At 38.4% G+C, this 21,047-nt stretch overlaps 2 protein-coding genes across 5 annotated transcripts in view; one reads left to right on the top strand and one right to left on the bottom strand.

Moving 5' to 3' along the window:
* The first annotated feature begins 271 nt into the window (after positions 1–271).
* LOC139953181 (uncharacterized) lies at positions 272–8,676 on the top strand. Of its 2 annotated transcripts, XM_071952624.1 has the most exons (10): positions 272–606; positions 760–798; positions 1,983–2,238; positions 2,773–2,832; positions 3,378–3,450; positions 3,551–3,729; positions 4,150–4,389; positions 4,752–4,834; positions 5,329–5,531; positions 5,818–8,676. In XM_071952624.1, the coding sequence occupies exons 3-10, from the start codon at positions 2,003–2,005 to the stop codon at positions 6,304–6,306; spliced, it is 1,563 nt and encodes a 520-aa protein (XP_071808725.1). In that variant the 5' UTR covers positions 272–606; positions 760–798; positions 1,983–2,002; the 3' UTR covers positions 6,307–8,676. The 2 variants fall into 2 exon arrangements, with proteins under 2 accessions (XP_071808725.1, XP_071808724.1); XM_071952623.1 differs by having other exon boundaries at positions 272–798.
* A 394-nt stretch (positions 8,677–9,070) lies between these two features.
* The window catches only part of LOC139953180 (rap1 GTPase-GDP dissociation stimulator 1-B-like), a 31,816-nt gene continuing 19,839 nt past the window's right edge, over positions 9,071–21,047 (bottom strand). For all 3 annotated transcript variants that reach the window (XM_071952619.1, XM_071952621.1, XM_071952622.1), the window contains 14 exons: positions 20,447–20,545; positions 20,032–20,160; positions 18,661–18,786; positions 18,081–18,230; positions 17,115–17,243; positions 16,457–16,582; positions 15,683–15,844; positions 15,250–15,384; positions 14,694–14,831; positions 14,177–14,302; positions 13,905–14,007; positions 13,310–13,473; positions 12,655–12,786; positions 9,071–12,286 (listed from right to left, as the gene is read on the bottom strand). In XM_071952619.1, coding sequence (XP_071808720.1) covers positions 12,168–12,286; positions 12,655–12,786; positions 13,310–13,473; positions 13,905–14,007; positions 14,177–14,302; positions 14,694–14,831; positions 15,250–15,384; positions 15,683–15,844; positions 16,457–16,582; positions 17,115–17,243; positions 18,081–18,230; positions 18,661–18,786; positions 20,032–20,160; positions 20,447–20,545 — 1,838 coding nt within the window. In that variant the 3' untranslated portion in view covers positions 9,071–12,167. The remainder of the gene's footprint in view (positions 12,287–12,654; positions 12,787–13,309; positions 13,474–13,904; positions 14,008–14,176; positions 14,303–14,693; positions 14,832–15,249; positions 15,385–15,682; positions 15,845–16,456; positions 16,583–17,114; positions 17,244–18,080; positions 18,231–18,660; positions 18,787–20,031; positions 20,161–20,446; positions 20,546–21,047) is intronic.

Below are 21,047 nucleotides of genomic sequence, written 5' to 3'. Positions count from 1 at the left end.
ACGGAGGGACAGGAACTTTCTGGTTAAAAACAAAACAGAAAAGGAGAAAATAATTTTACCAGAAATACTCATTAATATTGTACAAAACCTCCTACTTCAAAAGATAAACAAGTATACGAACAATTTTATAAGGTTTTTAAAAATAAATAGTTGTAATACACATTTTTATTTATTAAAAGTCACCTCTCTTACATCGAAAATCCCAACATTTGTCATCTAGGTTTGGTTCAAGACGTTACCTCTGAACGTAACAATATAGAGGGCGCACATTCTCAAACGCAGGTCATTTTTATAATAATAAAACTCTGATTAATTTCACATTACCGCGTTACCGCGTAAATGACCGCGTAAATGATTTCCCTAGCAGGATTTTTTGCTCTTCTAGATGTTCTTATTATGAAAAATTACCCGCTGTATCTCCTATATTAAAATTCAAACACAGTTTCCCAGCACAAGCGTTCCAAGAAGCAATCAGAACAGTCTTGTTCGGAAGACAGAACCAATCAGCAGAACCAATCAAAAAGGAACACTCGGAATCAAACATGGCGGCGCCCATGTAGTCTCATCTTAACAACAGTCAACACTTAATCAATAACTTTCTCACTTGTAAGTGGCTTTTCAGGCTTTTATCCGCCATGGATTTACCGCCAATTCCAGATCATTCAACGTATGCTCATTTTGTGGGCCCTACTACCGGCAAAGTCAAGATAAGTCTTTTAGATTTGATCCATAATTATCATCCGTATGATCAAATTGCAGAACTGATTGAAGACGACCCGGATGCTGTACATAAACAAGGTAGGCCTACAAGGAAGTTTTCACAATGACATTTAAACAATTCACTGATGTAATGTTGACAATGGTTAATTACCAATGATCATACAATAAATACATTAACAAACACCATTTAAATTTATGGTTTCATTTTATTATATTTTATATATTGTATTTAATATTTGTAAAAAAAGATACAAAAATGAGATATTGTATTTATTGTTGAGGATAAGGAAGTTGAATGATGTTTCATAATAATGTTATATTATAAATAACTTACTTTTTTTTTTATTACAAATATTTGTTTTGATGATCTTCCCAACAAACAATGGAACAAGCTGGCACATAACACTTACAGGTTGACTTAATCAAATCACAAAGTGAAATGAAGCTAAACTTAAAGGAACACGTTGCCTTGGATCGGACGAGTTGGTCAAAACAAAAGCGTTTGTAACCGTTTTTTATAAAATGCATATGGTTGGAAAGATGTTTTAAAAGTAGAATACAATGATCCACACAAGTTTGCCTCCAAATTGCGTGGTTTTCCTTCTACTGTGCGAACTAACATGGTCGGCCATTTATGGGAGTCAAAATTTTGACCCCCATAAATGGCCGACGTATTAGTCGACGAGGTAAAAGGAAAACCAAGCAATTTCGAGGTATGTTTGTGTGGATCATTGTATTCTACTTTTACAACATCTTTCTACCGATATGCATTTTATAAAAAACGGTTACAAACGCTTTTCAAAGACCAACTCGACCGATCCAAGGCAACGTGTTCCTTTAAACATTCATTATTGACAAAAAAAGGAACAAATGCAAGAAACAAAAAATGCACTGCCTGGAGTATTGTGCTCTCACTGGCTGACACTCTCAGCAACTTGTTGAACTATGGGGAAGGACCAATCAAATCGTTTTACCACTACTTAGCCTATGCTGATTGGTTGTTGGCCTGGTCATATGGATCTGCCAAACCTGCAAATCAGTAAACTTTGATATACACGTAGTAAACTACTCACTTTGTACATGTAGACAACAGTTAATCCATTATTTGCTTTTTACTCATCCAAAGTGTACATGGTGTGTGATGAATCACTGTTTACTCAGTACTTTTCTAAGCTATCGTTTTCTAAATATTTTGATTCCCAGTGTTTACTACACAAAGTTTCTCAGGTTTTGAACCAACATTATATTTGTTACATTTAAAGGATGGCATGGACTGACCCCAATGCACAAAGCTGCCTTACGTGGAGATCCCAAGATCACTCGACTCCTTCTAGATCACTCAGCGTCTGTCAATGAAGCAAATGACTATGGAGAAACGCCACTTCATTATGCATGCAAACGAGGATCCCTTATGAATATTCATATGATGCTAGAGGGCGGTGAGGAGGAAGGGGATGTCTGGCAGAGAGATAACGCCGGGAGGAATTGTCTTCATCATGCTGCGGCTGGGGGTAGTGTGTAAGTCCCAATCATAGTCCAAACACCCAACTATAGTTTGGACTCTCCCAACTACAGTTGGCACTCTCCCAACTACAGTTGGCACTCTCCCAACTACAGTTGGCACTGTCCCAACTATAGTTGGAAATGTCCCAACTATAGTTGGGCGAGTCCAAACAATAGTTTGGACTATCCCAACTTTAGTTGGGGCTGTCCCAACTGTAGTTTGGAATGTCCCAATTATAGATCTTCTATTATTCCTACTACAGTCTTGCCAACATAAGGCCTTGATAGCTCAGTTGGTATAGCGCCTGTACGTTAATGCGGAGGTCGCAGGTGGGAATAGTGTGTAAGTCTTCAGGAAAACAAAATTCACAATGTCTCAGATTATTCCAATCCCCTACAGGAAAAAAATCATAATGCCTTCAACTTTAAAATGGCCACAATTATGAGGAAGACAATTTTAAAAATCATCTGAACATAAAACCCTTTTATAAATGCTTAATTTGTTCATTTATTTGTTGACCCTTTATGTTTATCTCCTTTCAACTGCAGGTTAAGCATGCACTACTTGTCCGAAGTACACGGGATGGCTTTTCATGACAGAGACTCTATGTAAGTTTAAACAACTTTTCCTCAATCCCGCAAGAGAGAACACACTACAAATTTTCAGTGACAAGTTACCTTTTATTTTAAAAACTCCTTTACTTCAAAAGGGATTGTTTCAAACTTTATTTTATTAGTCAGCTCCCCAGTGCTCTTTTCCAAGTAAGTTATTATGGCCATTAACTTTTGGGGCAATTACCAAAGGTATTCTTCCTCCATTTACCAAGTTACCTTTTTTTTCAAACTCCTTTAATACTTCAAAAGGGATTGTTTCTAACTTTATTTTATAAGTCAGCTCCCCAGTGCTCTTTTCCAAGTAAGTTATTATGGCCATTAACTTTTGGGGCAATTACCAAAGGTATTCTTCCTCCATTTACCAAGTTACCTTTTTTTTCAAACTCCTTTAATACTTCAAAAGGGATTGTTTCTAACTTTATTTTATTAGTCAGCTCCCCAGTGCTCTTTTCCAAGTAAGTTATTATGGCCATTAACTTTTGGGGCAATTATCATAGGTATACTTCCTCCATTTACCTTTATTTTGTCTCTTTCCTCAGTGGTCAAACGCCTCTGCATATAGCATGTCTTCAAGGATTCCAAGATGCAATAAAATATCTCTTGAGAAACAACGTAAGTCACTTCTTATTTAATTATTTTGGATTGATGACGATTCTGGTTTCTGAAAGAATGAGTTTTTACTGGCGCGAGTTGCACTTCTTTTCTCTTCCAGAGATCGGAATTAACTTGGACGGATAATAACGGTAACACGGCACTTCACATAGCTTGTCAGAACGCTCTCAGTGAAGCCTGTTGGATCCTTCTTCAGCATGGGAACTGCGGAATGCTGAAAGTGAACAATAACCACAGCCAGACACCACTCCATGTACTGCTGCAAGGCGAAACCCACGGGTAAAGTTCAAATAAAATATAACCCTTTAGAGACCCTTAGCGATGAAAAGCAGCTTCCACCAAAATGAACCTAGTATACCTTTTGAAAAGTTTGTAAATTTTTGGATGAGATATTGCCAAATGTCTAAGGCCACACAACCACTTTAAGGCGAGGGTTACACTTAAACTGATTTTGGCTGTAGGCCAAAGCGAACTGTCATCAGGGGCACGTTAATATCTACGCTGAAACAGAGTTACCCCTTCAGTCAGTAACCATAGGTATCATCCAGAAGGAGCTTGGCTGGTAGAGTAGAATTGATCATTACCTTCCCAATTTAAAACTTAAACCTGCCAATTGTTCGGTTTCCATAAGAATTGTCCCATTTTTTAAGGTTGAAACATCCGACTTTGTGATAATATTCTGATTTCAATTCTTTACAGGCATCAGCAATTGTTCAAAGAGATGAATTATTGGGCCGATTCCAAGACGCCAAACCTTCCCCCCAAAGGCCCCATGTTCACCTGGTACTTCATGCTAACGTTGCCGGCCCATTTCTTCGGCCTCATCATGCTCGTTTGTGGTGTCATCGGATCTTATAGTTCGGTTGTTGCTACCGTCGCAATCGTTTTCCTCGCCTCTTATGTTGGAGGTCAAAGCCATCGACTCCATCACCTCTCAAGGTATGTCAACATCTTGACTTTCTGCCAGATAGAAATTTAAACCATTTCTTTCAGGGTATTAAACTACCAAAATATGCTCAAAGTTATGTCAGTAATTGCCCGGAATTCATTTATTCATACATTTATTTAACACATTCAGTAAGAATAACATTCATATTTATACTTCAGACCACCAAAAGGCAATCAGGGACTCAGAGACCTTGACGAGGAAACCATCAAGTGGCTTAAAGTCACTAAACTACCAATTTAAATTTGTTAATGTTCCCCTTGATCCAGAGATCAAACAAAAGGAGAAGACCAAAGTATACCTATGTGCTGAAATCTGTTTTTACGATGGCGTTCATTTGTTTGTCTTTCCGCAGATGGTCCAACCCTATCTTTTGTGGTGCATTTGCTGCAGGGATGTTCCACACGGCGCTGTGTTTGTTCGTCAAGCTTCACCCTGATATCCTTTTGAAAAAAACTTTTAATTTTAACAAGACCCGTTGACATTAACTTATTGTGTCAAATGAAGCCATCAATTTGGCTTTACTGAAGCACAAGTAAAAGGTACTTTTATGAGCAAGTATGTTTTTTTGTCAAACTTGTTTATTTGATCGACCTGTCAGAATAGTTATAAAGTCAATGTATTTTATTGAGCAGACAAACAGTTTTTTGTCACATCATTTGCATTTTCTATTATTTTCTCTACTCTAGTGCATTTATAAACTAATTATCTCCTAATCTAATTAATAAACTAATTATAAACCTACCTTTGTCGTTAAACTACTCATTTATTGTGTCGTAACTTGAAAACTCGACTCGGAGAAACAGTGCTTCGGGGCTAGGTAGTAGTTTTGTATAAAATGGGAATAATAACGCATGTTGCTTCACCTCTGACCTATATGTTGCCATTTGCCACTTTCGTATCACTGAACTTCCTTAACTTTCAGTCATCACTGATTTTCCCAGTCAACACCTACATTCATTTTCTCGTTGACCTTCCGCTGTTCTGCGTCATGTTCTACTTATACTACGTACTTCTGTTCCGTGACCCCGGTAGGATTCCAAGGTCAAAGGCCATCTTGGAGGACGCTGACCCCTGCATCAGAGATGTGGCCACTGGGAAAACAAAAGCTGATGAGTTTTGCATTTGCTGTGAGGTTAGTGGAGCAATCATCAATAGACCTTATGCACATGACGTCATTTCAGTACGGCGCCCTTGCCTTGAGGTCAAAAGGAGGTTGTTCTTTGGCCAATCTATGTGCGTTTCGATTGTTTCGTCACCGTTTGACCTCAAAGATGGCGGCTGGATGGCGTCAATGCATAAGGTCTATGACATAAAGTTGACTTTTTATAGCCTGTTAGCGGCTGGGTTTTGTTGAACTATTCACTTTAATGTCTACCATTAAGTTTTTGGTTAATTTCTTTTCTTTCTCTACTTTAAAGATTACCGTTCCCGACCGTGCCAGACATTGTAAGATGTGCGAGCAGTGCATGCTGGGAATCGACCACCACTGTCTGTTTCTCCTCAGCTGTATCGCCAAGGACAACCATCGTCACTTTGTCACGTTCATCCTCGTCGTCATGCTCTCTCAAGTCATCTTCATTCTTTACTCCATTCAGTACCTCTTCATCATCTACCCGGGCCACACCCTCTGGGAAATGGGTGTTGCCGTTGTTCACAAGCAACCTTGGGTGTGGTCAATGTGCTTGTTGAACCTCCTCTCGATCATCTGGGGTGTGTCGCTGGTGTTCATGCAGCTTCAATTGATCGCAAACGGCGTGACGATGGTATGGCGCCCAAAAGTGTTGTCCATGAAAAAAGTTCACGCCGTCTATCTCTCACCTTCGGCAAAAATGAAGAATCTAAGGAATTTTTTTGCCGGTCGGAGAACGATGGCTTGTAATGAACTGAACGAGCTGCAGAAAATTTGATGCGTTTGTAGTTATTAAGAGAATGTTTTATATTTGGTTTGCGGTAAAACCATGTGAATGTTTTATATTTGGTTTGCGGTAACACCATGTGTGTATCTACTTGCCAGGTAGTTTTTTCTTTTATATATTCTACTACCGCGGAGTAGATTTATTGGATTGTTCGGAAGACTTCTCATTTCTGAGAAAAACTGTCCTGCTTTTTAACTACTTCCTGGGCAGAAGGTAAAGAAAATTGCCTGGGACTACCACTTTAGCTTTAGGATCGTTATTAACTGCACTACAGCAGAGTGAGTTCTCAAATTGGTTTAACGTTTCAACTAGCTTGCTCAAGTCATCGTTAGGAGTCTGTTATTGCCCATCGTTATGTCACTAGCCCAGTAGAATATATTTGCTGGAATAGAATTTGCGATGACTAAAGGTCATTGGTTCAAATACCGCACTAGTCCATAAATTCATTCCATTCCAAGTTTCAACAAATTCATCACTTTGCAGGAATTGAAACCTAGCATGTTGGAAATAAAATCTAGTGAGGTTTCGTGGGATCACCCTGTACATAAAACTCTTTAAGTTGTGGTGGTTCAGAAAAGATGGTTTGATCAGTATGCTCTGAACGTCTACAGGCGAATGCTTGACTCTGTTGCCATATGCTGTTAAAGTTTTTGGCTGTCAGATGGGCTTACCCCAATGGTGTTCGAAATTGGGAACCCCCTTTTTTATGATTTACTTCATGTTTTTTTTTAAAGTTATTAATTAGATATATAGATATATAGATATATATCAAAAATGTTTGTAGATTTAAGTTGCTTTGCCGTGTACAAAGAAAATGGTTTGATGTTTTTCCACTGTTTTGGCTGAAATATTTTCAATAATTTTTGTAATATAGCCTACAATTGTTAGTTTTAAGTTCAGTGACTTCTTGTACTATATATCTTTATAGCTGAGACCGTGTTTAAAAAGTGGCAATTATGCCAAACACAAATGTCGTCTACCCTCTTCTTTTACTAGTACTAATTAGAACAAGACAACGTTTAGTTCTAACATCTTTTGCCTTTCATTGTGTTAAAGTACTTTAACTTACCCGTTTTTTTTGTACGTGCATGTAAGTTTATCTCGATACTATGTATATACTAACAAACTCCAACTCTTTTCAGTGCCTTTAGTTTTCTTCATATCTCTATACTAGTTCTTCCGGACTGTTTCTGTAAGATTAAAAGGCTGTTTTATAAAATTTATAAAGTTCGAAATGTAGATGTAGCAAGATGTTTAGGTTTTGTAGACAAATGGTTCATCATTGGTTTTGTCTTTTATTGTTTGTTTGCACAGCTACAATCATGGGTACACTTTTTGTTACAAAGACAACACATGAGTTTGTATTTGACAAACTCAATCACCTTTTTAGTTGATGACACAGCAATTGTTATTGATATATAAATAACAAAAAGATAACCGTTACAGTGGTTTGCAAACAGTTGTTCATGAACAAAAAAGTGTACTCACTTGTATTCAAAAGTTTTAATGTCGCTGGCATACATTTATTTACCCTGAAGCATTAGGAGAAGGCGCTTCACAAATGTTACTATTCGAATGTTCCCTAAAAAAAGTTGTAACTTTTAATAAGATTTGTAAAGTCTTTTCAATAGAAATTATGTGCATGACTTCAAAAAAAATGTATAATTGTTTAAGACTCAGAGAGCATTATTTATGACGAGTAGACTTTACAGGTAACTGGTAGACATGACCTTACTTGACCTTATCAATAAAAACTTCATGTTCGTGATGAGGTCAAGTGAGGTCACGACTAGTCTTGATTGGCAGCATTTGTTAACATAGTCGCAGATATCACAAATTACTGGAGCAGAGATATCTGTATCAAACAAACATCTAGATCAAAATTGATAGACTTGCCAAGTCCCTCAGAGTAAACAATTAGTGCTGTCAATCAAGATTAGGTTGCCTCTACAGTTTACCTTTTAGCAGTTTTGCGAGTCTACCTTGAACATGCTGGAATTGCGCTGCACTTTCTGACTGAATATACACAGCACTTGCAATCTATACCTGGAGGAAACAAAAGACAAACAAACAAAAGTGACAGTTTTATTCGAGTCAGACATTTCATAGGCAATGCGCTTGTAGAACTACACAATTTATTTAAATGCTGAAAGATATTGTACACATTTTCAGAATATATATTATTTATGTTACCTTTTCGTACATTTTTGGGTTAGAAATTGTGCAAGCTTTGCAGGTATATATGTTCAAATAGTAATAGGGAATTTCTATACTTGAACAACTTCTTAAGCAAAAATGATTGTGAACATTATTTTGAGTAATACCATGCAATGTTTTACAAAATAAAGTAAGAGGTTGATACATTTGCCATGCCTGATTTCCAGTTTGTTAAGAGGTGTGGCCTCAATTATTAAAAAAAACTCTGGAATGTAAACATTTCTCAAAGAAAAATTTTGTCTTAATTTCATCCATGCCTTACGACTGAAGAAAAACAAATTTGGAAAATTCCCATTTGGTGCTGATATAAAATGTAGTCTTGATTCAAGACTATCCTGCTATTAATAACTTCCCGGATCCATCATCACAAGAGGGCTCACTCTCGGCATAGACAGCTAATGTAGGAGTTCACTATCACAGGAGATATCACGTGCGGATATGAAGAAATTTCACACATATGTATTTCAAAACAAATACGATAGTCTACGAAAAACTTCAAACGACAAACTTGTCAGGCATAACACTTCACAAAAACTCAAGCCTGTCCTTTGACCAAATGCACACATAGTTTGAGTCATTACTGTTTGTGTACATGATGTTTGTGTTCAAACTATAGATTGTGAAAAGTTTTACGCATATTTGAACATTTCTCATGAAAGTATTAGATTTTGTTTCCTCAACTAAAGTAATGTACATGGGGAAACTCCAAAATGTTCAAATAAGTGCAAGTTTTGTACCATCCATTTTAAATTTAAACACATCAAATTTTAAAATATAAAATCTCAACTGCGGAATTAGCTATCTTAAAAAAATACCAAAAAGTAAACAAAATATAACTTTTGAGGAAACTGGATAAATATGTAAATCATGTAATCAGGTGTCTCCTCGTGTAATGTCTAAAAGTTGAGACAGTTTCAACTTCCAATAAAAATAAAATTTAACACCATTTTTCTCCAATCACAAACGTAACTAAACGTAAAAATGTCACATTTCGTTCACTTTACTCATTTGATGTTTTACAGTTACATAAAGCTAGGCAATGTCAACTGCCTAATCACATTTAGGACAAGTAATTTGCACAAAACAAGGTATCATTTTAACCTGGCCATCTAAATATCATACACAAATACTTTTTGGCTTTAATTAAATTTGAATTATTTCAAGCAGATATTTAGGGTGGCTGATCCATGATTAAGGACAGTGGACACTATTGGTTATTGTCAAAGACTAGCCTTCATAGTTGGTGTATCTCAACATATGCACAAAATAACAATACTGTGAAAATTTGAGCTCAATCGGAAACTATGTCACTTCAGATGGATCCGTTTCTCACAATGTTTTATACCATCAACCTCTCCCCATTACTAGTTGCCATTTAAGGTTATGTGCTAATAATTATTTTGAGTAATTACCAAAAGTGTCCACTGCCTTTAAACAAAAAATTTGAACGAGAGATCACCTTACATCACGAAGGCCGGACGGCCACTTCAAGTCGAGGGCTACACTTAACTGATTTGGGCTGCGGACCCTAATCTACTGCCACTAGGGGCACGTTGCCAGCTACTCCTAGGGCTGAAACAAGGTTACCCCCTTCACAGTCCAGAAGGATGTAGGCTTGGGTATCATCCACTGACAGCTTGACTGGTAGAGCAGAATAAACTACCTTCCGAGTGCCTTGCTGAAAGGCGCAAGTGTCATGACCAGGAATCGAACCCACACTCCGCTGCTGACAACACCAGAGCTTGGGTCCCGTAAACTTGACTGCCTGGCCATAACCACCATGCCTTAGAACTGGGTGTCTGTAAATTACCGTTCTATCTGACAACACCAGAGCTTAGGTCCGATGAACTTGACTGCCTGGCCATAACCACCATAATACAGAAAAACACCTTTTTTTTTAAGGCCTAAACCTTGTTAAAACTATCTCAAACACTGTGAATTCTTGTGAAATATTTAAAATCTCGGGGCTGCCAATTTTATTGAGCTGCTTAAGCGACAAAATAATTACGTATCTATTTTCTGTTAAAGGCAGTGGACACTATTGGTAATTACTCAAAATATTTGTTAGCATAAACCCTTTCTTGGTGACGGGCAATGGGGACAGGTTGATGGTATAAAACATTATGAGAAACGCCTCCCTCTGAAGTGCCATAGTTTTCGAGAAAGAAGTAATTTTCCACGAATTTGATTTCGAGACCTCAAGTTTAGAACTTGAGGTCTCAAAATCAACCATCTAAACGCCACACAACTTCGTGTGACAAGGGTGTGTTCTTCCTTCATTATTTTCTCGCAACTTTGATGACCGATTGAGCTCAAATTTTCACAGGTTTGTTATTTTATGCATATGTTGAGATACACCAACTGTGAAGGCTAGTCTTTGAAAATTACCAATAGTGTCCACTGGCTTTAAGCATCTCTATTAAATTGGGTTAGGAGTAGCCTGTAATATGAAACTCTTTTTTATATTAAGTACACTCACAAATCTTAAATAGAGATTACATTGGCAAGAATGATTAAGTTTCTGATTTTTTAAATGTATTTTTTTTTTATCAGCAGTTAACTTCAAGGGGGCCCAGAGAACTCAGCTATTTATGAGGGCACTATGGCCTACAATGGCCTAAGAATTAACCAAATTAATTGTCGTTTAACGCCAACATCACTGGAAAGTCTTGGTCAATTACATATTTACCCTTGAACAAGTTCTCTGGTTTGTCTGGACTAGGAATGATAATTGGTCCTTGGGAAAAATATAGGAATATTTGTATAGAGTACATGAGCTGAACTACATGTACACATGGTGTAGGCTTTAATATGACATTTCAGACTACTATTTAATCACAATTTTTCAGATCTTGGAAAACAGACTAGGACGAACATTATGCCTGCTGGGTCCAACATATGAAATACAGCCGCTGACTAGGGTAAAGTTAATCCCAAAACATAAGAGACTCCAACATGAGTAAGTAATATCATATTCCATTCACTTAATACTCATTCCAAATTGTTAGCTTTCAGTCCGATATTGAAATAAAGTTTCCCAAACTTCCCGCATCTCCAACAATAAATCTTCGATTCTTCAATGTGCGCCTGCCGATAACGTGAATTACAACATGCACTATCTGACCGGCATCGTGAACTTCCGCCCTGCTATTCACAGCAAAGCGCTTCAGTCTATTGCACATGCAATTTGTAAAAGAGGAATATAATATGGATTTATCATCATTATGTCATTATTCAAATTGAGACGATTTTATCAGCTCGTGGAGTGCATCAAATATTCTGAAGACAAGTGAGATTCCTTTTTTCAATGGCGACGTGGTCGAGTCGACCCACATGCAATTACAGTTAAAAAAGTTCTGTTGAACTTGCAACTCAACCCTGCAACTCAAACTTGGGCGTTGCTTCCATCTCCAACTGAAGATACCCCGTAAGTAGCTTCCATCTGTTAAGGTTTCATACAGTAGCAAAACATGCAGAAGACACTCTCCTAAAAAAAAATCCCCACAGCCCCGCCCCTTCCTAAGTATCTGGAGCCGCTCTCACTTCCAAAATCCTGTTCCACACTGGAATAATTCCATGGCTATCGACAGCCTTCAAGTCTTTCAAAGTTTTTTTCTGGAAAGAGTTCATCTCGCTCATGTAAAATGTTCGCGGACATTCACAGCTTTCCTTTTGAGCAACTCGCAGTTACTGGTTGCCAGAGTGTCGATAACAGACATTAAGTTGTCCTGGATCATTGCCGCCTTAAGAACATCTTGACGAAAAATATAAGAAGAAGAAAAATTAAATCAGTATAAACTTGATGGTTCAATTCTGACGGGTCAATTCAACAAAGGGCAAATATTGATCTTTACTGTGTATCAATCCTACAAAGTGTGGTGTCACAAAAAAAATCACTATGGTGATATTTGCAACTCATCAAATTGCAGTTCAACGGTTGCAGAAAAACATTTAAAAATGGCAAAATCTTAACATTTTTCCAAAAAAGTACAAGAGTTTTTCGGGGACCACTTTCAGTTGTGCTTCCCTCTCCCACAAAAATGTAATTTGTTTTAAGTCATATTCATCACCCTTACTTATTAATTTCCCCTTAATTAACATGGTATAACCCGATGATCTTACCTGATTGTGATAAAAATCCCACCAGGGATAGAACATTGCACTGGATTTCAGGGGTGGTTTGGTTTGATTTTAGGACCCGGCTCACCATCGCTAGTAGATTGGCATCCATGAAAGCTTGCACGGCCTCATTGTCTGAAATGATAAAGGAAACAAAATCACAATAATATCCATACTATCATATCAAATGAAATCAGACAAGGGTGCTTGTTATGAAGTTAAACCACTGCAGATTGGAAGTACTAGGAAACCCATAAACAAGGGTGCTTTATATGAATATAAATCACTGTAGGTCGGAAGTCTAAGGAAACCTGGAGAGGAGGGTGCATTTTATGAAGATAAATCAGTGTAGCTCAGAAGTACAAGGAAACCCATAAACAAGGGTGCTTTATTTGAATTTAAATCACTGCAGGTCGGAAGTCTAAGGAAACCTGGAGAGGAGGGTGCATGTTTGTTATGAAGATAAATCAGTGTAGCTCGGAAGCCCAAGGAAACCTATCAACACAGGTGCATGCTTGCTGTGAATCAGAAACACCAAGGTAAACCCCTACTCTTCCAGCCAACTTAATAATCAGTTTAGAACTCTGAGGAAGTCTACATAGGAACACAGCGTAAAATATTTTTCGATTTAACAGAATAAGTGTCGTGGGTTATTTACCGAGTTGTGTAGAAGACAGGAGTGTGAGGGCTATTAGTGCCTCGTTTTGCATCAGCGTGTGCTCGCTCATTGCCATGGCAACCAGTCGAGACATCCCGCCATGTTCGATGATGCAATGCATGACTTGGGTGTTAGCGGAGTGCTTGATGAGGGCCGCTAACAGTCTTGGGGGATGAAATAAAAAGAGACTGTTAGACTTGAGCACAAATAAATTATATAAAAGATAAGAAAACCAATGAATAATACAACAGACAAGAAAACACATGAGTATTAGAAAAGTCAATAAAACAAACAATAACAACACAAGACATTACGGGAAAACTCCATTATGGAAAGTGGCCAATTTAACACATCCTTTTTATCTTCACCAACTCACACCTGTTATCTCCAAGTAATTCCTTTTTCAAACTGTGGACCCTAATACTTTCAATGGGTCATGAACAAGCGTCAAGACCAGGACTTGAACCCACACTCTGCTGATCAGAAACACCAGAGTTCGAGTCCAAAGCTCAGCCACGGCACGACACGCCACATTTCAAAGGACAGTCTGAGATGAAATAAATATTTTATTAAAATTTTAAACACACAGACTGACCTGTTAGCTTCTCCCGAGACCCCTGCATGTATCTCACAGTCACATAGATCGGCAACTCTATCAATGAATTCTACATTTTGACCCAATGAAACGGCAGTTTCTCCTACAAACAAAAACAAAATTCCTTCTTGTGTTGTTAAAGGTTTTAAACAGGATTGGTAGAGCTGACAAAATAGTCGCAGACAGTGTTCATGAAATAAATAACCCTGTGAAAATCTGGGCTTAATCTTATAGTTCAGATTCAGAATGCGCAAGGAGCCTGAGGCACTTACCCTGTCCATCTATGAGCATTCTGCAAGTGCCGAGTAGTTTAAAGACAACCGGGTGCATGTCTAGCTTCAGTAGGGGTAGAATCACTTCAATGATACCAGTCTTCAACAGCAGTGGCTTGTTGACCTCTATGAATGTGTGAGGTCAAAGGTGATAGGTCAATATGTGAACTTGATCAGAAAATGTCCCTTGTTAATGGGAGACTAGCAAACTAGCAAAAATTCCCTGCTAACCTGTGAAGTACGCTTGAAGTAAGGGTGGAATTCCTTGCTTCCGTAAGCGCGGATTCTTTACTTGCGTTAAGGAGAACCATGAAGATGGGCCCTGATGTCTTGTTGACAGCCTGTGCTAGGTTCTGATGGTTTTTTTTTAACACCCCTCCCCCTTCCAGTCAAACTTGTCAGCTTATTTGGACACCAGGAAATAGCAGAACCTTCCTACATTTGCCTAGCTCCTGGTGTTATTTCGACACTTACTTAAGAGGTCGTTGACAAGATGATTAAATTCTGATTAACTTACTAGGAATGGCAAGATTCTTGAGAGCGCTGAGGACTGCGTGACCAAGTCTCATATCCAGGTCCTCTCCTTCTGGTCTCTTCAAGAGTTTGAGAAGGGGCTCTAGGACTCCCAGCTCTACAAGACGTATACAATGCTCGTCTAGGGACAAGAAGCAATACAGCGTACCTTGTTACAATCTGAATTTTGATAATCTTAGTTGTTTATCAAGCATGGTAATGGGAGACTTTTGTGGACACTGGGTGGCAAGCAAGGTTAAGCCGAATAGTGAGCAAATAGTTAACTTGAACATTTTAAGTCTAGTGCGAACAGCCAAGGAATATTTCATCAATAACTAAACCAACTCCAATGGGTAATTAAACCAGCCCCCTTCTGCCCAGTGTGGTGTGGAAGCAAACAGCTTGCGCATTTGCAACCAAAGTGCCCATTGGGATGACATGTTAAAACTCATGTGCACAATTCTTGCAATTGCACATGCTCAGTTCCAGAATTGTATATGATAACTACGAGTACGAGGCTGATGGGAGCTTCCAAACAAAGAAATCTTACAAACACTCACCGTTTCTTGCGAAGTTGCCGATGGCCAGAGCACCGGATATTTGGTAGAGGTCACACGGCGAGCTGACCCAGTCCGACATGACCTTTTTAAACAATGAACTTTGACCGTTGTTGAAAAGGTATTTCATACTCTCATCTGTGATAGGTGGAAAGACAACATGTGATGTACATGTAAGAAATGAGTAAAACAAGTCACACAATTTTTTTCGTCTCAGTTTACTTTTTTTGTGTCATTGTTTACTCATTTTTCAAAAAGTACAGCACCTCAGCAAATAATATTTTGAGGTAAGCTTTCTATCACCATTATCTTCAATCCATGTAAGTTTAATGTAAGTTTGTGGATGTTGTGTTTCGTATCCTACAAGAAGTACTCAAACCCCTTTAAGAGGGACGGAAACAAACAAACAAACAAAACAAACAAAACAAACCATTACCTCCAGTAAGCAGTAGAATGATGATGTCACTGGCGACTCTCTCGATATCGAACTCATCATCCGGTTGGCTACCTTGGGCGATCTCGTGGTCCGAGAACTTTGCCACTTGTTCCTGGATAATATCGACGAGATTGCCCTTTGCGAACTCCAGCTTCATGGCATCTGGAGAAGGAAAATTGAATAAATAAGTAATCAAATGAGCCAGCGGACAAGCTGAGAATGAAAGAAGAAATCTCTCTGCAGCTGGGAATTATTTCGTTCCATACAACAAATGTAAGGTGTGAGATCTTTTCTTTCACAGTAAAAAACCGCCCCTTTGTATCCCACCCAGCATCTTAAAACCAGGTGAGCAACTGGGTGTACTTTTGGGCCATTGTTGTCCAGTCCACAACCATGGCTCCCCTTTTGGAACCAAACAATAGACACAACCTTAAACTGGGATTAATGCCCAGAGTCAATAATCCTTTAACAATCGCCCATTATACACTTGCCCATTATACAATCGCCCATTATACAATCGCCCATTATACTCCCCCTGGTAAGCTCAGTGAGCTATAATTCCTCTAACCGCTTCACAAACTTTATACTAACAGCTCCAGACCAGCTTACTGGTTATATCTCATGCACAATTATAACCTCATACACACATATTAATTAATTTTTAACTGTTGTGTTTTACAATGTTAGGTGCTTTTACAAAATTCTGGTTAAAAAACACACAGTAAAATTATTATTATAATTATTAAGTCAAGAAGGCAGGAAGTAGACGTTCACCATTCTCAGCTAAAGTTGCTATGACCTCGAAGATTGTCTCAAGCTGTTCATCATCTCCGACAATCTTTAACGCTTTGATGAGAAGTTCGGTGATTCCGCTATTCACAAAGACCTCCTTGTTCTCTTCTGTGAAAAAAATAGGACACGCAAGATAACAACGTGAGTTGCGGCCAGGGTATACTTTTGGTAATTGCCAAAGGCCAGTATCCTCACTTGGTGTATCCCAACATGCATAAAGTAACAAACCCGTGAAAATGTAGTCATCAAAGTTGCAAGAAAATAAAGAAAGAGAAAACACCCTTTCCAATGACTGAGAAAGGCTTCAGGCCTGAAGTCCTCAGATTTAAATATTTGAGTGAGAAATTACCTCTTTCTCAAAAACTATGTTACTTCAGAGGGAGCCGTACCACACCTTCTGTACAAGGAGATCTAATCCTGCTCGTTAATCGGCTGTCCAGCTGGAGGTCTCCTATCTTTTTCCACTGGTCAGACAGGGGCATTGTCAGAGGTTTTTTTTGTTACTCTGCGGTTTAGCGGGTTGTTCAAGCTCCTTCTCTTCCTTCCTCCATGTCCTTACCAAGTAAGTTTTTAGGCTAATGTATTTTTTGAGTAATTACTAGACATGTACAGTGCCTTTTAGACAAGTTGCCAGACTCACCGAGCTCAGCGATGTTGCCGATGCACATGATGATCTTCCCACAGAGATTGATGTCATCTGGGAAGTTACTCATCAATGTCACCATCACACCAACACCTCCTTCTACTCGTACTTTGGTTTGTAGCGTACCTGAAGTTTGTAAAATAACACATTTCCAATTTAGATTTAAATAAAGTCTTGTACAATGACTTGCTTTCTTTTTATAGCTTTGTCTTATTGTGTTCTTCTTTCGTTTTTATGGCCTTTTAAATGTTTATTTTTTAAATGATATTTGTGGGGTTTTTTATGTCTATGCCCTGTCTTGCCTTTATCTTCCTTGTTTTTTTCTGGGATTTTGGGAGACTTATGCTTTAAGACGACAGATAATTTTGTAACTTTCATGCTCTCCTGGGCATCCCACTGTTTCATTTATTGTTTGCACATGCACATGTACTTGTGAACTTTTGCCTGAATAAATATTGTTATTGTTATTATTACAAGTTACTGCTCCAATTTGAATTCCTCAGACTAAGTTTTCTCTAACTTATTATTTCAACTCACAGGTTCTAGTCTGAACATCATAATCAGTAAGCTTGTTCTTACTAAAAAAATAAACAATGATGTTTTATCCTTCACCAATACCGTATTCCACCTTTAAAAGTAATTCAATACAACTTGACTTCAAACAAATGCCAAGCAAGGCATCAGAATCCCTCAGTTGAGATTTTGATATATTTAGAAAGTAAACAGGACTTTGTGGGGATATCTGGACTCTGAAGACGAGACATGTATATGTAAGACAGAGCCACAAACTATGGATCACCTCCTGAGATGCCCCCTACTGGAGCAAGAATGCAGAATTGAGGACAAGAATGCAGAATTGAAGAGTACAATGATATTGCAAGGAGCTGTGTTCAGTTCTGGCTGAAAGACAAATATCTAGTGTGTGGACACGATAAGAAGAAGGACTTCAAAATCAAAGCTTACCATTTGCATAGGTGAGATTCATTAGGTAACCACTGGCAACCACTCGGACCTTCTGATTGGCTAAGATAGTGTCAGGTGTTGCTCTTGATTTCAGCAAGTCCAGCAATCGTTCTACTCCCTCTGAATCGTGGATGGCTTGTCTAGCTTTGTCTGAGATAAAAGAATGAAAAATACAAAATGCATCTGTTAAAACGAAATGTTAAAATTGAGGTGAAGAAATACAGATTGACTTGAGTGAGATTTGAACCTGTGACTTACCAACTGAGCTATTTAGCCCTATTGTTGGCGTTATCCCTATTTGTTAAATCGGGGTTGTCTGGTGGGGATGTGTAAAAACAAGAACTTGGGGTTGAACAAAGAAAAATTGACAAAAGCTGGGTTTGAACCTGAAACCTCCAGATTAATGTACCGGAGCTCAACCAACTGAGCTATCCAGCCCTGATGTTGGCGGCTTCCCTATTAGTCAATAACTTTGTTCGGGGTGCCAGTCAGAAGACATCCAAATAAATAATAATAAGTACTTTGGGACGACCGTAGATAAATCGCTCTAATTTTGTTCATTAATTTTCATTAATATTACCGTGATCGCAACAGATATTGCCCAGGGCCCTGCAGACCTGCACCACTACATCCGTGTCCCTGTGTGAAAGAAGACCATTCAGCGTTGGGATAACACCAGCATCTACAAACGGATCGCGGATACTCTCTGTCAAAAAAAAACAACAACAAAAAAACACCCAAAACAACCATAAATATCACTTTAACATATAAATTATAAAATAATAGTAACTAATACTATGTTCTTATATTATAAGTTATCACACAAGCGCGAGTGGAATATGAAAAAATATAGCGCTTCTGCGTCCCATATCCAACGAGGCCAAAGGCCGAGTTGGATATGGGATGCAGACGCGCTATATTTTCCGTATTTCCACGAGCACGCGTGTGATAACGTATTCATCTTCAAGCAAACTTGGCGCGTGACATAGAACACACAAGACGCAGGTAGTGATATTAGCTGTGCAATATAGGTTTTTATCACCACTCCATTCTGCGAATCTGATTGGAGGATTAGCGCGTACTTGAAAATAAAGTGCTTTATCACATCCCAAGCGGCATATCAAAGCGCTTAGCATTTTTCCTGCAAGGTATGTGGTGCTACATTTTGAAGTACAGTATAGACCTATTCCTTTAAAGTAGTGTGTAATGTTTGCAGGAACATCGTGGCAAATTAGTATAATTTATCATCGTTTCAGACAGTCCTCGTTACAATTGAAATGCAATTTCTGAAAAATGATTTACTATGTTTTAAAAGCCACTGGTAAATTGGAGTTTATTGGTAAATTATCTTGCCCATTTGTTTGGTAAAATGTAAACATGAATATTGCTTGGAACAAAATTGTCTGTCGAGTTTGATTATTTTATTTTGATCTATGGCCTTTTTGATACAATTATTATGTCGAGTTGCAAAAAAGGACCTGAAAGAACGCAGCACTGAGCTGACGTTGTTATCATCATTTGGCTTGGGTGTATCGCTAAGAAATCAGAATGGACCTGTTGAACACCAAACTTTGGTAAAGAATATCCCTTAAAACAACATACATCCAGGGATCGGTTTTGGGATAAGTGTCTTGCTTAAGGACACAAGTATCTAGACCATGGCCCAATTTCATAAAGCTGTTAAGCAGAAATTTCTGCTAAGCAAACTTCTTGGCTAAGCAAGAAATGACTTGGGTACCAGTCACAGCCATGGTAACTGTATGGTGTTTTGAACCGTAACCTATTTTTCCTAAGTAAATTAGCTAAGCAAATAAAGCAAATTTGTTTGGGCTTACAGTCTTTATGACATAGGGCTCAGGATTCAAACCTACACTCTGCTGATCAGAAAAGAGCTTGATTGCTGTGCTCTTAACCGCTGGTCGTGACAAATCACTTTGACAGAAAGTCTTACCGTTTTTGGCCATTTCCGCGATGATGTGACTGAGTCTGCTCAGATAGTCTTCCTTGTCCGTCTTCTTCAGCTGCTCGGCTAGAACAGTCACCGATCCCAGACTCAGAAGCCGAGCGCTGGATTCTTCAACTGTAAAGGTAAAACCAAAAAGACTATATTTAATAAATGTTAAAGAATACAATTTGATTTTTTTTTTTAATAGGATTCAAACGACCTCTAGCCATCGGGTTAGCTCGGTAGTCTAGTTTTAAGACATCTGCTCCAGCAATGCAAAGGTCAAGGGTTCGAATCCCACCGGAGCGATTTGCCTAAGGATTTTTTTCAGAGAACTTTGGCAAGTACTGAGTATACAGTGATTAATACACATCAGTGTTAGGGTAAAATGGATGGGGCGTTTTTTTTGGTAAATACTCACCATCCTGTTCTAGAGCTTGCAGCATACAATCCAAGCATGACACAGAGTCAATGTCACTGGGGCCAAGTTGTAGACTCTTCACCGCTTGCTCCAAGTCATCTGCAGAACGAGACAGAAACAAAGATGATACATACAACTAAAAATTTATAAAGCGCCTTTACATCAAGATCAAAGCGCTGGAATGAGCAAGACCAATGGAACTATAAATACAACAAATTACATCTGATACAAGTGAGTTTTGAGAGATTTTTTTAATAAAGGCAAAGAGTTACAATATCTGATGCGTACTGGGAGGTTGTTCCATATTTGCGGAGCAATAAAGGAGAAAGTCCGGTTGTGAGCAGATGAGAGTGTTCTGATGGTTGGGTGTTCGGTTAGGCGTGTGTTGTCAGAAGCAGTTCGCAAGCTTGAGCGTGGCGGTTGGTAGAGAGTAAGGCAAGATGATAAGTAGCCTGGTGCTAGGAAATGTCATTAACGGAGTAGAAAACTGGGGTAAAACATTGATGAAATGACACTTTAACTTTTTATGATTGAGTCATAAAGGCAAAAGGTTCAGGATCAAGTCTGAGACAGAAAGGATGACAGAAAGGGTATTTACTGG

The sequence above is a fragment of the Asterias amurensis genome, chromosome 21 (assembly GCF_032118995.1).
Source record: "Asterias amurensis chromosome 21, ASM3211899v1".
NCBI classification, from domain to species: domain Eukaryota; kingdom Metazoa; phylum Echinodermata; class Asteroidea; order Forcipulatida; family Asteriidae; genus Asterias; species Asterias amurensis.
Note: the sequence above shows the minus strand (reverse complement) of the source record. Positions and strands in the feature narration are given on the sequence as shown.

Excerpts from the sequence above, each read along its gene's own strand:
- LOC139953181 (XM_071952623.1), top strand. The coding sequence starts at position 636 with ATGGATTTACCGCCAATTCCAGATCATTCAACGTATGCTCATTTTGTG. Across the intron at positions 3,451-3,550 it reads AATATCTCTTGAGAAACAAC|AGATCGGAATTAACTTGGAC; the intron begins GTAAGTCACTTC and ends TTTCTCTTCCAG. Across the intron at positions 5,532-5,817 it reads AGTTTTGCATTTGCTGTGAG|ATTACCGTTCCCGACCGTGC; the intron begins GTTAGTGGAGCA and ends TCTACTTTAAAG.